General features: G+C 42.9%; 1 protein-coding gene across 2 annotated transcripts in view; it reads left to right on the top strand.

Annotated features, from left to right (window-relative positions):
• Nucleotides 1-16,483, top strand: part of MOCS1 (molybdenum cofactor synthesis 1) — a 40,043-nt gene that overhangs the window by 11,846 nt on the left and 11,714 nt on the right. For both annotated transcript variants that reach the window (XM_066618649.1, XM_066618650.1), the window contains exons 3-8: nucleotides 2,446-2,613; nucleotides 3,586-3,750; nucleotides 11,599-11,660; nucleotides 13,082-13,193; nucleotides 13,911-14,026; nucleotides 15,644-15,754. In XM_066618649.1, coding sequence (XP_066474746.1) covers nucleotides 2,446-2,613; nucleotides 3,586-3,750; nucleotides 11,599-11,660; nucleotides 13,082-13,193; nucleotides 13,911-14,026; nucleotides 15,644-15,754 — 734 coding nt within the window. The remainder of the gene's footprint in view (nucleotides 1-2,445; nucleotides 2,614-3,585; nucleotides 3,751-11,598; nucleotides 11,661-13,081; nucleotides 13,194-13,910; nucleotides 14,027-15,643; nucleotides 15,755-16,483) is intronic.

Raw genomic sequence — 16,483 nt, 5'->3', positions numbered from 1 at the left:
ATTCTTATTACTGATTCTATATCTTGCCTTTCTGTGGATGTGTTCAAGGTGGTTTACAATGATGACATTAATAAAACAATATAATACAAATCACGAATCAATGCCTTTCTAAGGGGAGTCATCTGAAGATTTTTCATGAATGTCTACAAGTTGGGGACAGAGCTCATTGTTGTGATTTCCTTCCCCTCCCCTACCCCACAGATTAAGTGAGCAGAATTAAATGCCAGGGAAAAGCTTTCTAGTAGCTGGGTCCCATGGGAAGGTTCCATGCCAATGGCATGCTCTTCTAGAGACTGCTGGGTCATGACTTCTGTAGATGGTATGATAGCAAGCAGAAAACCCTGGTTTCTGTAATCTTCCAGATGGCTCATGTAGTTGTTGCTGGCAGGTGTTACTGCTATGAAGTGGAAGCAGTTCTTTTGGTGGTAACCAGATCACTATAGTAACACACAAATTGAAAGAACAAGATTATGTCTGCTTCTGACCTGCTTTCTGTAGTATATCTGTCCTCCTCAGAGAACAGCTACATCCTCTTGAGGGAGTTACTACAGAGATTCCCAAACTGTGTGTTGTGACACCCCAGGGCATCGTAAGGCACTCACTGGGGTGTTGTGGGATGCCTAGCAAAGAGACTGACGTGACTGTGATGTGACCCAGCAATCGGTGGCAGGCTGTAGGCAGGCAGGCAGGCACAGCTCCCATGTGCTGTTTTCCCTTGCTTAGAAAAGCCCTCCCAACTCAGAGCCACTTACCAACATTTGTGGGGCGTCTGAACCTGTAAGTCTGAGGTATTCAATCTGTGCGCCCCGCCTCCTTGGTGAGGCGGGCTAGACTCCAGGGGCATCACTAGGCATCTCGAGAAGAGAGGCTGGGCTCTGCTGCACGTGCTGTCTGCTAACTTGCTGCTTTTCTGCAGCTGTGAACAAGGTGGGTGGGGCAGCGTGAGGCTGGGAGGGCTGTGAAACATGCTGGGAGGAGGTGGGAGAGAAGGCTGGCTGGGCAGGCAGAGGTGCCGCATCTCATGGAGCTCTCTCCATGTGCAACCTCGCCCCAAGGACTACATTTCCCAGTGTGCCCTTCGCCCTGGGCATCCTGGGATTGGTCAAGGCTGGAGGAGCGGAGAAGAGGCTTCAAACTGGGAGGGTAGAGTTTGCAGCTCAGTGAAGGAGGGATCCAGCAACACAAGCAGCTCAGCAAAGGAGGGAGCCAGGCTGCTCTTAGTGGGGGGTGTCCAAATGCCCCAACCTGCATCCCTCCGTCTTGCCTGGGGGAACAGGGGTGGCATCTGCATGCTGGGTGTATGTGTGTGAGCAGCCCCCATCTGCTTTGGGGTGAGTTGTAATCTTGCTGTATGTGGCTGCAATCCTTTCCACACTTTCCTGGGAATAAGCCCCATTGACTCAAATGGGGCTTACTTCTGAGTAGACCTACATAGGCATGGGTTCTGTGTCAGCTTAACCCAGGATCTTCACCTTTCTCGTTTTCCTCCCCCTCCAAAAAGAGAAAAAAGCCGCTCTTGATGGCTTTGTCTCCAAAAATTGATTAAAAATCCCCATTTCTTTTCAGCTATCTCCTTTTTCCTCCTGCCTCCTTTTGGGGAGGGGGGTACACTGTTGGCTGCTATTGTAAGACAAAAGACACAATCCTAGCTAGGTCTGCTCAGAAGTAAGTTCTATTGTGTTCAGTGGGACTTACTCCAAGGAAAGTGGGGTTAGGATTCCAGCCAAACAGTCTCTAGGTCTCAGTTTGCATCAGTTTGCAATTAGCAGATGCACACAAAACAAAGTCTTCCCCTCCCCCAGCAAATTCATCACTTCTTCCCCCTCCCTTTCCAAAACCCTCCAGGTGTGCTGCTAACAAACTCAGGGCACAATCCTAACCAGGTCTACTCAGAAGTAAGTCCTATTTTGTTCAATGGGGCTTACTCTCAGGTAAGTGTGGTTAGGATTGCAGCCTCAGAGTGCTGGCAGCTGTTTTTTGGTTTCTAGTGTATAATTATAACACCTTCATCCCCATTTTGGGGGTAACGGAGGTGAGGTGTTTTAATGAGGAGCCATGGCCAATGGCTACAAGGATCAGGGGAGGCGCGAGCCGGAAAGGTTCGAGAACCACTGCTGTAAGTGAATGGCAGCAATGTCATCGTGTGACCCAAAACATGCCATTGCTGTTCAATTATAGGTTCCAAGGGCTGGGGAAGGGTATCACTGGCTGGGTACGTTTGGGAAGCACTGGGATATCTGTGCCAGAGAGGATCAAAATGATTTATTGTTACTGCTTAAAAGATGGAAACAAAAATAAGATAGACCCAAACATGGTATTGATATTAATTTAAGTGACGACGATTTTTATTGAGTAGATTATGCATTTAAATTTTGTCTACCAAAAAAAGTTGCATAAATCTGTGGACAATTGAAGTGGTGTTTTATTTCTGTTTGTGTGATTCAGGTCAATACTGTATGCCCGAGGAGGGAGTTCAGCTAACTCCCAAGTCTGAGCTACTGACTACTCAGGAGATAATCACTCTCGCTAGCCTCTTTGTAAAGGAAGGTGTGGACAAGATTCGACTGACTGGGGGAGAGCCTCTCATCCGGCCTGATGTGGTTGACATCATAGGTATATATATTTTTTGTTATTTGAAAGCTCTTCCAGCGTGTAAATTTAGAGCTGTGTGCCTTGTTGTGGAAAAACACCTTCCATGGTATTTTGAGCAGTTGAACAAATCTGTTGATGTGCTTTTATGCACAATGTAACTGCCATACCATAGTATATGTCTGCACAATGTAGCAGACAAAGCAGTTATCATCTTCATGTGCGGTGTAGTTTCCTTTCATCTGATTTTATTCTTTCCATGGGTTCCTTTTTTCAAGACACCTTAAAAGATTTGTATGCAAACTTATGCATTCTAGGCATAATGTGACTGAATTTTGTGTACTTGAATTTATGAGGATAGATCTCTTACAAGGCTTGCTCCCCAATAAAACCATGTACTGTAAGAGCTTGTACACACTCTACATTGTACCTTTTGATGGTTCTACTTTCTCTGTCACATTTTTCTCCATAGACATACTCACTGTGCTAGAGATTGTGTGTATGCAGTCAAGCATGATGTGCAATTCATTTTCCACAGTGCTGTAGCTGTCCAGCCTCTGTTGCTGCAACCAATGAAACACTACACTAGCCTTTATGTCTAATGTTCTGCATGCTTTTTTCCTACACAGAGGTAATGACTCTGGGGAAAAATGTCTCATAACGTGGTCCTTGCCAACTGGTGTATGTTTTCATGTGAGTTTGTGGGCAGTATGCAGGGAGGAAGAAGGAAAATGGTTACTGTCTTTCTAGCAAGACTAGGCTACAGAAACAAACTCCAAAGAAACTCATGTAAGAGTCAGACCTACAGTAGGCTCTGATGTCTGAAAGTCTAGTATGATTTATGCAAGTACCAGGTTGGAAGTGTATGATTTGAGCTTGTCTCGTCTCTTTGCCCTCCTGCCTGTGCTGGTTGCTTTGTCTGACCTAGAACTTGTGTTTGTTGATTCATCTGCCTGTGGAATTAATGCTTTCCTTTTCACTACTGTGTTTTGCCAGCTCAAATGCGCAAACTAGAAGGGCTGCGAACCATCGCTGTCACAACCAATGGAATCAACTTGGCCAGGCTGCTACCCCGACTGCAGAAGGCCGGCCTAGATGCCATTAACATCAGCTTGGACACATTGGTTCCTGCCAAATTTGAGTTCATTGTTCGTCGGAAAGGTAGAGTAGGCGCTTTGCAGTTATGCATTTTCATCTTTTTACCCTGCATTGTGTCGGTAGATGAGGTGGAAATGGGGAATTGGGGTTAATTTAGAGTGAAGTAGTCTTGATCCAGAGTTTCTATTGGAATCTTTCTTTTAACATGCAGGGATCCATTTTCATTGCAGCCCAGTGTACATGAATGCACATTCACTGCTAAAACTATTTGTGTAACTGTAATTGTTCTCTTTGGGGGGGGGGGATAAACCAAACAACTTGCTAGTCCTGGTATATCATAATACACAATTAATTAATTAATTAATTAATTAATTAATTAACAGTATTTATGTACCGCTTTTCAACTAAAAGTTCACAAAGTGGTTTACAGAGAAAAATCAAATAACTAAATGGCTCCCTGTCCCAAAAGGGCTCACAATCTAAAAAGATGCAAATGAATACTAGCAGACAGCCACTAGAACAGACAGTGCTGGGGTGAGATGGGCCAGTTACTCTCCCCCTGCTAAAAAAAGGAGCACCCACTTGAAAAAGTGCCTCTTACCCAATTAGCAGGGGTAATACACAAGCTCTGCTGGGAGGACTTACAGTCTGTTAAACAGACAGGATAGATGTGGAAACAGGGGAAAGAGCTTTACAAAGGAATCGTTCAGAAAAAGGGTTCACAGAGGGTTATTTGACAGGCATGGTGCAGAATGCTTGGATGGTTTAGGAAATGTTTTGCTGGAAAAAGACAAGTTTTAGGTGGATTTAAAGGAAGCCATTTGACAAAGAGAGAGCAAGAGGAGGTTGCATCCAAGAAGCAGCATGGGGGCTACAATGGTAAGGAAGAGCTACAAGGATGGGCTGTGTCAGATGCAAGGGAGGGCACCAGGATGCAGGTCTCTTGTTATCTGGTGTGCTCCCTGGGGCATTTGGTGGGTCACTGTGAGATATAGGAAGCTGGACTTAGATGGGCCTATGGCCTGATCCAGCGGGGCAGTTCTTATGTTCTTAAGGATCCCATAATACAGGGGTGCCCAAACCCCGGCCCTGGGGCCACATGCAGCCCTTGAGGACTCTCATTGTGGCCCTCAGGGAGCCCCCAGCCTCCAAGGAACCTCTGGCCCTCCATAGTCTTGCTGGAGCCCATGCTGGCCTGATGCAACTGCTCTCAGCTCTCAGCCAACTGTTCGACCTCTTTCATGAACTGTGGGAGGAGGGCTCCCTACACTGCTTGCTGTTTCACATCTATGATACAGCAGTGGCACCAAAGGAAAGGCTGCCCTTGCTTTGTGCAAGGCCTTTTATAGGCCTTGACCTATTGCAAGACCTTCATTCATTCATATAAGTTCCTTCTCTAATATATTCATTTATGTAAATTTATTCAAATTTGAAATGTAAATGAATTCTTTTTCCTCCGGCCCCCTGACACAGTGTCAGAGAGATGATGTGGCCCTCCTGCCATAAAGTTTGGACACCCCTGCCATAATAGATTAACTCATGCAGTAATGAAAGGGCAAGAAGAATAACATGAAGGGATAAATGCAGACTGCAAGGTAGACACTTCTAAATAGTAAGAACTAGAAGATTAAATTGATATGGAAAGTCAAAGCGTCTCACACAGAGATGGAAGGCAAGACGTGATGTGGGCCTCATAATAGAGAGGAGAGAAATTTTCAGCTAGGGTAGGAGAACAGATAAGACTGCTCATTTCATGCACAGATCACAAGAATAAAAATATAATTACAAAACTCTCGTATCAAAATCAATTTAGAAATATGATTTTAAAACGCAGCAGAAACTGCTGACCAGAACATTGTTTTTTATTTTTTACGGTTATTAATTTGTTAAGTTTATATTTATACTGTTAATGGTTTGGGTGCCCCGTTGTGAGGGGTGTCAGTTATAAAAAATAGATTTAATGACATGCAAATAATAGTAATAGTGTCTTCAGTGTCCTGTCCACGAAGGGGGGGGGGAAGCCCCATATAAATTATTGTCCCAGAGACTTGCAGAATGACATGAGAACCAAGAGGAAAGTTGATGCAGGGAAAGACTGAAGAAGAATATGCAATTAATTATCATGCTTGGATTTAGTCCCAGCGCTTACTGTCAATTAACATGTCAAATACCCAACTTGCAGTCTGCTCCATTCATGGCAAAGTATTTTTGTTGGCATCGTGCTAGAGCAACAGTAGCTGCACTTCTGTTGATTTTGTTGTGAGCAATCAGAAATTCCACTTTGGTTATTGTGGCCAATGACTACATCTCTTTGAATACAGGATAAAGAGAGCCTATTCTGTACACTTTCCTAAATGAAGCAGTAATAAAGTGTGGAATAACTTTCTCACCACAGATATAGTGTTGTGTTAGAAGGTACATTATGATAATATATAACCCTGTAGAAGGCACTTTGCTGAAATCTCAGCAGTGTGAAAACTGTTCTTAACTCATACCTAGATAAATCAAACATTGTTCAGGCCTTGGTGAAATTTTATCATTTAACTACCAAGGTGCAGCTTTTATTATTGGCCATTAAGGCTAAATCATTCTGAATAAAGATCTGTCTCATGGTTTAAAATGCTAATTTAGCAATGGATATCCTAGACTCTGGGGGGGAAAAAAGTGTGGAAAAACCTTAAGTTTGAATCTGTTCTACTATTTTCTGTGCCCAAGTGAGTCGTTTGGAGAGAATTTCTTTGTTGATCTTGAAAGCGCAGCCTCAGAAGTCCTATATTCTGACACATGAATGACTTTCAGCAAGAAAATAAATATCTATATATTCTCATTGCCATTTAAAGTGGTCCTATTTCAATTCTTAATAAGAAGAAATATCAAAGAAATACCTAAAATGATTTTTAAACTTTATTCTTGGATGACTGCAGATCACATGAAGCACAAATACCCTACAGTTTAATACTGTACCAGAACTGCAGGTATAATTTTTCTTGTAAAGTTTTTGAAATAGCTAATTTGTGTTTAACCCCTTAAGTTCTCCAAAATTTTGATAATCTGATTCTTTCATTCTCAGTCAAACTAGATTCTTCCAACTGCCCTGTCCAAACACCAGAATTCTCAAATTTTGAATTTTTGTGTTTAGTTTTATTTGAACCATTTTATTTTGCCATGTATGCTTGGAAATTTTAGGTCCCAGGAAAATTACTTTGCATATATTAGAATTTATGCCTAATATGATGACGTCTGAAAAGTTTCCCAAACTAGCTAAGCAATTTTCACAGCACCACAGAATTAGAGCCTTATTATTGTCATAAAGCCAGGATGCTTGCCAGGCATAACAACAGAAAGAGTCCTGTCAGCTATGTGTCTGTTGTCTCCTGCACAAGGACCACCTGTAAGCTCAGTAGTGATTACAGGTGCCAATATTGCCAGTAAGGGGTCCTCACTGATGTCTGAATCCCTTCTTTTGCTGCATGATGTCATGACTGTATTTTAATGCCGTCTCTGGATGTTCAGGTATGATGTCATTTGTCATCACCAAGCATCCAGAATTGCTAAGCTCCATGTGGTGTAGAGGTTGGGTTGGAGCTGCATAGCCACACGGCTTCATGGGAACAGTTCTTGTAGGATAGTTGGACTTGTATGAGGGCAACAGTTCTTCAGTTACCTAGGTGCCAAATCGTTAAGGACTTCATAGGTCATCGCCAGCTCTTTGTCTGTATGTTTCTGAGAACAATTCAATCAATGTAGATAATGAGTGTGACAGAGTCTCCAATACCAATACATTCTGTACCAGCTGCAATTTCTGAACAGTCTTCAAAGCAGACCACAAGTAGAGCATGTTTCAGTAGTCTGATCTGGATGTTACCAGTGCAGGGGTAACCAAAGCCTGGTCAGTCCAATCCAAGAATGGGCATACTGGTTAAAAGCACTCCTGACCATGGGTATAGCCTATATGTTTAGGTTCAAGACCAGGTCCAAGATCACCCCAAACCTGCAGTCCCCTTCAGAACAAGTTTACTGTCAACCTAAGAATTGTACTGTATTATTATTATTAACAGTATTTATATACCGCTTTTCAACTAAAAGTTCACAAAGCAGTTCACAGAGAAAAGTCAAATTTTATCCAGATTTAATTTCAGTTTGTTTGCCTCCATCTAGTCCCTCACTAACTTCAATTTGGAACTTCCAGTCTCATTGACCAATGAAAGAAATGAGAGAGAATGCTGGGTATTGCCTGCATATTGGATGATATCCAGATCCAAATCCCCAGATGACCTTCCCCAAAGGTTTTTCTGTAGATGATAAATTGAATGGGGGACAAGATAGAACCCTGAGGGACACCACAGAGCAACAGCGATAGTGCCAAGCCATAATGCAAAGAGCCTCCCAGCATCATCTTCTGGAATCTGCCATCCAGGTTGGATGGCCAATCTGCCAAAGGATTGGAATCGCCACAAAACTGTGCCTTCAGCCCTGATTTGACCAGGAGATCCAGAAGGATGCCAGGGTTGACCAGAAGCACTGGTATTGTTGGTACCACTAGGAATAAGAAACTTGTTATGCCTAAGTTGTGGTAGAAGCAAGTGATTTAACTGTGGAAAGCCTTGCAGACTAGTCACAATGGGACACTGTAGCACCCACATCCTCTTTCCGTGGGTCCAAATGCTGCAGGCCCCAACCACCTGGAAAAACTCTGTAGATTGGCTGCCTGCAAACAAACATGTTTTAAACCATGTTTAACTGATATGAGTAGAGAAGGCATGACTCCATACATTGCTATTTGTTACCTAAAGGCAAGTGATGATCGTGCAGCATTAGGATGGTGATGGACAGCATGCTAACAGATGATCATCAATTCCAAAAAATTGGTCGAATAAACACTACTGCTAGAAATGAAACTATTGAGCAAATGAGTCTCGGTGTTGAATGTCTGTAACTTGCTGTTCTAGGGGTAATTCCTGTCTGTAACCACTAGATGGTGGTGCAGTCCCAGTTAAACACAGGTTTTTAAAATGGCCAATAAGTCACTTAATGAGTTCAAGATGTTTCCACATTTCCGCTGTGTTATATTTAGTTGTTTCTAAATAGGAGTTGTGCTTTGTTGGGAAATCTTGAGAAAGGGAGTGAGCCAAGCAGACCTGTCCTCTTGATCAGTGCCTTCATTTGATCGAGTATTGCATTTCAGAAAACACATTGCTTTCAGATATAGGTTGGATAAATGAACATTATGTTCTACAACCCTGCTGCAATACGACCAATTCTGTGTAATGCTCAGGAAAGCTAATGGCATCTCAGCATCTTGGACATTTGATACTAGTTTGCTCAAGTGACTAGATTGGACCAGTCTGTGAACACTCTGTGGCATTAAATAGGCAGGGCTCTAATCTTGGGTTGGTTGGTTTTTTAAATTAATAAAGCAATGTTAAGCGACTCCTTCAGCAAGTGCTGAGCTGTGGGAAGCTGTCAGCTGGCTGATAGGATTCTTGATGCATTGTTCAACCTCTCTGGCCTCAACTGTTGCAACCATGGTTGGTCTTTTGTTGTAGCATCTCAGTACCTTTGTGTGCAGCCAGAATTCTGCTGGCAAGACTGCGTAGCTCTCTTGCTCTCTTGTGTAGCATGTCATGCTCTTTCTTAATCCCAGCACTAACTTCTGACTACTCAGTTTTCCTTGTGTCCTTTCCTGCAAAGCCCTCCATGGTCTTGTTCCTTGCCGCCCATTTCTTGTTTTCTTGCATATCTCTGACTTTGACCTTTGCTTCTCTATTTATATCACCCTCGACTATCCAAAGCTTTCCTCTTCCCTTGTTTTTTGCAGTCGTGTGTGCATGGAGCAGAGCATGGTATCTCTCCTCGGGTCTCTCCACAACACTTGCTTCTGCTGTGAAGCCTTTTCTAAACTTGCCAATAGTCCTCCTCCCCTACTGAAGCTAAGCCTCGATATATGTATTTGCACTTACTCATTCCCTGTAACTCTGGTGTCATCCTCCTCAATTTCTCTGGCATCCCCACCCCCTTAAATTTTAGTGTTTAAGTTCTTTGGGGCAGGGGCCTGTTTATGCCATTTTTACCATGCACATAGTAAAGCACCATGTGCATTAGTGTTCTTAAGTTAGGGAGGCAAGAACCCCATTGACTCTTGTAGTAAGACAGGCCTGCAGCAGCAGCATCACCGTGATGGGATGGATGCAGTGGGGAATGAAGGAAATAATCCAAACTGGGCATCTCGCATGAGTTTCACCTGGAGTAAGAAATGGTGAGCTGTGGCTATTGACTTGAATGGTCTCAACTGCCTTTTGCCTGAAGTGACTGATATGCAAAGCTGATGCCCAAAAAGAAAGATCTTTTTGCTGCTTACTTCATCTACTCTTAAGAAAATGCTCCCATTCAGTTGATAAACACTGTGCCTGGACACTTCTGTGTTCTAAGCTGATGCTTCTCTTTTGCTGACTGTTTTTGCACCTGAACTTGCCTGAAGCAGTACAAGCACCTCTTCTTTCTGACCTGCTTTCAAGTCTTTTTCTGAGCGTCTTATTCCTGATTGTAATTCTGGGTTGTTTATCACAGTGTGCTTCCTCCAGCAGTCATGTTTAGTCTGGAAGCTTATTTTACCAGAGTAAACCTGGCAATTGTTATAGTAGGTTTCTCTGAAGCATAGAAGACTGACAAATAAGTTTTGACTTCAAGTCGGGCTGTGGCATTACACATTATTTGAACCTTGAACCTTTTGTCTGGCCCTTTTCTATCTTCGCCCTGCTGTTACTCTTCTCTTTAGGAACAGCAGTGACACTGTCACTGAATTGGCACTGGATGAAAACAACTTGTTGGCAAGAATCTTGGGAGTCTCTGCTTTTTATTCTCCTCACTCATCTGTTAAAATTTCACATGGTCCATGTTAACATGGACCAAATCAACAGTGAAAAACTATACTTCAAAAGCTTGCCAGAAAAGAAAAGCAGTCAATATGTACCAGAGCAAAAACAAGAAGGAGCTACCCTAATATCCCGGGGCAGGGAATTCCACATTATAGGTGCCACCACAGAAAAGGCCCTCTCCCATCCTCACTATCTGAACCTCCAATGGCAGGACATGCAAGAAGGCCAAATGATCTTGAGGAATAAGCTGTTGTGTATTTGGGGGAGGTGATTTTTCAGAGTTCTAAATTATTTAGGGCAGTGGTTCTCCAGCTCCCAGGGAGCTTGAGTCCCACTGTAAGTCCTTGCAGGGGAGTGGGGAGGCAGTGACACGATCACCAGGATTGGGTCGCTTTGGAGGGGTGTAGGGGCTTGGCTGGACTCATCACAGCCTTCAGCAGCCTCCTGGAGATGCAGGGAGCCCCATGCCAGCCTCCTCAGTGCTCCCCAACTTGTGGAGATAGGCAAAATAACTATCGTGACCCACTTCCGGTTTCATGATCACAAACCGGAAGTGGATCGCGATCATTATTATTGTTATTTTTACTGTCTCTGCATGTTGGGGGGCCCTGCAGTGGCTAGCGTGGGCTCCCCACACCCCCGGGAGGCTGCAGCAGGCTGTGGTAAGTGCAGCCAAGCCCCTGTGCCCCTCCAAAGCATCGCAATCCTGCCTCCCCCTTCCCCTTAAGGGGACAGATGCCCCAGTTAGAGAACCACTGATTTAGGGCTTTAGAGATAATTTGAAAGGCTATCTAGAGACAAATTGGGGAGAAGGCAGTTGCGTGTGACATCAGAAGTCCCACATTCACCCATAGTTCTTTTTATTTTACATAAAAAAGCAAACTTTAGCACAAAATATTTGACAGGCAGTCATGAATTTATCTTTGAAGACTACAAACTTGAGCTTTACAATGTTTAGTTCTTGTCAATAGCTTATTAGAAGTCTTTCCCTTCTACATGAGGTTATTTTTACAGTTGATTCCTGATTATATTTTAGGTTTCCACAAGGTAATGGAAGGGATCCACAAAGCCCTTGAACTTGGATATGATCCTGTGAAGGTGAGAGTTTGCATATTGCATTTTATTCCCCCCCCCCCCCTGTTTTGTTTGGAAGTAGGCATTGTTTTTGGAATGGGAATAATGTATGATCAAAATCCATTTTCCTTGTCAGCGATTAGAATCTTGAAGTCAATACTGGGTGAATTGGGCACGATTCTAACTTTGAGTGTGAGAGGTCCTGGAGTCACATCCTGAACTAGCCCATACAACAGGCCAAATGTGGTCTGTTCCTTTTCAGCAGCAAGGGCTGCATGCTTTAGAAACTGATGAGGGCAGGTTTACCTGGTATCTCCAGTTAAAAGGGTCTCTAATAGTATGACTGGGAATTGCCTCTCCTTGAAGTCTTGAAGAGCCACTGCTGGTTGGGTAGACACCACGGATTCCCTTTTGTATGCTGACTTCTTTTAGAATATGGAGTGAGCTTTTTGTCTTCTATTTTCCATTGCCAATTTGTCAGTGTCTACATTGGAGAGGCTGTCTTAGGGTAGCATTCTTGACTTGTCAGTAGCTTGCGAATAATATAGCTCTGTGCAACTATCTGTTGCACCCGAATGCTTTTGCTCTCAGATCAAACATTGTCTTAATTTACTATTCACTTCCTGTTGGGTCAAGCAGCATTTAAATATACTCCAGTTGTGATTATTTGTTTTGATAAGCCAAATGTATATCATTCTTAATTTTTATGTTTAATTTATTTGGATTTGATACCATTATAGATTTACATCTGATGAAGTGGACAGCAGTTCATGAAAGTGCATATTGAAATAAATTGGTCAGTCTTTAAGGTGCCACAAGGCTCTTTGTGTTTGCTGCAACAGACTAAGGGCCCAATCCTATCCAGTTTTCCAGTACCAATGGGGCATGCCAGTGGGGCATGCACTGCATCCTGTGGTGGGGAAGCAGTCATAGAGGCCTTTTCAAGGTATGGGAACATTCCCTTACCTCGGGGCTGCATTGTGGCTGCACCGGTGCTGGGAAGTTGGATAGGATTGGACCCTAACCCGGCTCCCCCTCCTGACATAGTAAATTTGGAATCCTTATGTTAGACCTTATGAATTTTCATTCTCCTGTCTCATACTTAGGTATGTACAGTATGTTAAAAAAAAATATGCTTGGTGTCCATTTTTTGGCCTAGATCCCTATTCCTAAATCTAAAATGGAACGCAAAAGTGTAGAGCCTCCATCAAGATCTGGAATAAATTCCCAATAACCTGGGTTTTGATTAGCCTTCCAAAAAGACAAGAACTGCCCTTTTCAGCAGTGATCTTCAGTCTGTATTTGGGTGGCAGGTGATGCTGTCATCCATGTTGATTTAAAGCCATTTCTGCCCAACGTTGCATATATAACAGGGACCAAATGTGTACACCTGTAGGCCTGTAGGCAAAAATGGGTTAAGTCAGTTGCCCTTTTCTACCTCCCAGGTGAACTGTGTAGTTATGAGAGGTCTTAATGAAGATGAACTGGTGGATTTTGTTGCTCTTACGGAGAAGCAGCCCCTGGATGTGCGCTTCATAGAGTACATGCCCTTTGATGGTGAGTGCTTCAGCCCTAGTTCTGCTATGCTTGCTTGGGAAAATGAATTTCTGAAGCACGGGTCTACTGTGGGCTGCTAGTCCAACATCTATGTTCTATTTCTGGGTTCTTATGCAATGGCAGGAAAAAAGTATGTCTTCCTCTCCTCCTTGTGGGCTACCCAAAGGTAGCTGATGGCCTGATCCAGCAGGGCTTCTCTAATTTTTTGTTTTAAACATTTGTCACTACTGAAGTGGAGACTTCCCTTGTTTTCTTCCTAGAAGGTGGCAGTGGCACATAAGCTTAAGAGCATGGAAAAGCATGCTTTGGAACTTCCTATTGCTTTTGCGTCACATTCCTGGCCTCACTGCTGGATGGTGGGTTTCATGAGGGGTCCCATGAGTACCACCAAAAACCACCTCAAGTACCACTGGTGATATCTGTACCACTGGTTGAGAAACACTACCCTAATGCATAAGCTGTATTGAAAGTAAAGGAACCATGAAAGCTTTCTTCTTGTACGGTTCCCATTCACCTTCATGGGTCTTGCATTAGATTCCATGCTACCATTTTAACATGTTGGCTCACACTGGCTTCTAACTGTTCTTCTCTGCCCTTCATTGTTCCTACTTAAAAAATTTAACCAGGTTTCTAAAGTATAAATGTTGCTTTATTTACCTAACTTGATCACAGAATACATGCATTATACAACTTCCCTGAAGATCTCCCTCATTCTAGGCAACAAGTGGAACTTCAAGAAAATGGTAAGCTATAAAGAGATGCTGGACACAATCAAGCAGAGGTGGCCAGACCTGGAAAAGCTGCCCTGTGAAGAATTCTCTAGCACTGCCAAGGTACTGAGTAGCATGATAAGGAGACTACATGCTTTATAAAACGGTGCCTGTGAAATTGGCTCTCAAAAAAGGTGAAATGGTCGCAACTATCCTGGTAAACCCCTGGCTGCTTGCTTCTGGTAGTTATGATGGTTGGAACTAAAAGACTGTGCTAAAAGGGAAGAGTCAGTCATACTAGCCTAGATGACACTGGAATTGGAGGGTGTGAAAGAAGAGCAAGTTTGCACCTGAAGTTATGAATTTAAATAGTGGCAAGTTCAAAGGAAACTTTGTTTGCAAACCAGCAAAGCTGAAACAAATTCCCAGTCTTTCAGTAGAATGAAGAGAGTAGTTCCTTTTTCCCTTAGATATTTAAGGCTTTCGGCACCACTTGTTGTTGTGTCCTCGCCAACCATGAAGATTAGGGCTACTTCAGACATGGTATTGTTCCTGCTGTTATATGAAATTTGGAGAAATAAATGCAAGCTACCATATGCCTATGTGTACACCCACGTTCACATAATGTGCATGGTGTGAGCAGGAAATTACATGAGCTGTTTTGCCATATGTGACATTTGATTGGAAAAGGTTATGTGTGAAACAACCCATAGGTTGCTTTGTGTGTGATTATAATTTTCCGTAGGCACAATTCCATTTTGGAAATAACTTGCAAGCCATGTTTAGATTACTGTGCATGGGAATTATACGTGCATGAGATAAATATTTTAATGTTATGTTTTTAATGCTGTACTTTTACATTACTTTACATAAGTGCTTAAACTTAGCAACTACTTAAACATAGCAAAATCAATATTAAATGTCAGTGGTATGTATGTAAAACATATTTTAAGAGAAGGGGCCAAGGTAATAGAAAACTTAGTATGGCTGATAATAGCAATTGTGCTTCACAGCCTGCAATTCATAAGTCGTGGGCCTCAAAAGGTTTCCATGAAGGGATTCTACACAGACATCTGTATATGCTGTTCATGTAACATGATAACCTGTCCTGATTTCTCTTATGCATAAGGAGTTTACATGCATGCATTTTGTTGCCTGTACATGTGCTCTACAGACTCCATACATCCAAGTCCAATTGTGGCTTTTCTGGAATTTGTACAAATGGCTAAATATAGACAAGTACAGCTGCTACCCATGATGTACACATGGGGTGCATGCTGTTTTCTCCACAGAAGCATTTTCCACGTAGGAAGTTTGACAGAGACTTGCTTTGGAGCACATTTCTACTTAATTACCACCAGAAGAGCTACCATGAGATCCTCCAGTTGCATACTTCTTAGGGTGAGCATGAGAAGAAGAATCCCTGAAGTTGTGGGCACCACTTCTTATAAAAACGTGCCCTTGGACAGTGGACAGAGTTATCAGTATTTGTTTCACCGTATTATAAATATACATTCGTATTTTTTTGTCTTCATGCCGTGATGATGTTTCCTTGTTATATACTTAGTTGTAAAGATTCGGTTTAGAGGTGTGGAGTTGATAGCAGTCTAGTCTGCCAACTCCTTGGATTACTAGAAAGTCTTGTCTTGCTGATCAGCTATGTTAGTTTGGTTAAACATGATGTGCTTCAGCTTCTGCCTCTCCTTTCTCTTTCTGGCTCCATGCCTTGGGTCATGGCAGGCATATAAGGTGCCACATTTTCAGGGACAAGTCAGCTTCATCACCTCCATGTCTGAGCACTTCTGCGGATCCTGCAATCGATTAAGAATCACAGCTGATGGAAACTTGAAGGTAGTAGTGTCATATTGTTCACCCATTTAATCGATTCTGCTTTATGAATGCCTGCAGATAGTTGATTATATAAGTTCCACTAAGTGTATGCAGGGTGAAGTTGACATCCAGTCCAAAATGTATCCAGAACTCATTGTCTGGATGCTGCCTAGGGACAAGGGGTAAACCAAGTGCCCATACCTGCTGTGTCCTTCTCAAGGTTTTTGATTTACTGCTTAAAGGAATGACTGTCCCTCTTTGCTCAGCTCTTGCTGTTTCAGGAACATTCTCAGCCTCTGGTTTCCTAATGCAGCATGCTTGAACTGTGAAGCTAATTAGTGAGAAGCTGCAAAGATAAACAGATGGTTTGACTTTTTATGTTAAATCCTCTTAAATTGACAACAGGCAAGCTACTCCTAATAACATAGCTGCAGGGGGTGGGGGTTCTGTGGAAAGATTGGGCTTTCTTCTCTCCCCCCCTCCCATTAGTAGAGTCTCATTGCAGAGCTGTGTGATCTGTCAAATTCGACATGTGTTGCACAGACTGAACAAGATGGGAGGAGCAAGGAAAGATAATCGGTGTTTCCTGCCACGTTTCAACTGCTGTGTATTTAAAATTAGTTAAATGTTGGCACTTGCGACCCAGTGGTGACAGCAGCTGTCACACTAGCATCTGCTGACACCAAGCCAGAGTGAGTTTTCACAGCCTAAGTGACTTACAGAGCTGACTCTTGGCATCCCTAGAATGTT

This window comes from Tiliqua scincoides, chromosome 1 (assembly GCF_035046505.1).
Source record: "Tiliqua scincoides isolate rTilSci1 chromosome 1, rTilSci1.hap2, whole genome shotgun sequence".
NCBI lineage: Eukaryota > Metazoa > Chordata > Lepidosauria > Squamata > Scincidae > Tiliqua > Tiliqua scincoides.
This window is presented reverse-complemented; position numbering and strand designations above follow the sequence as displayed.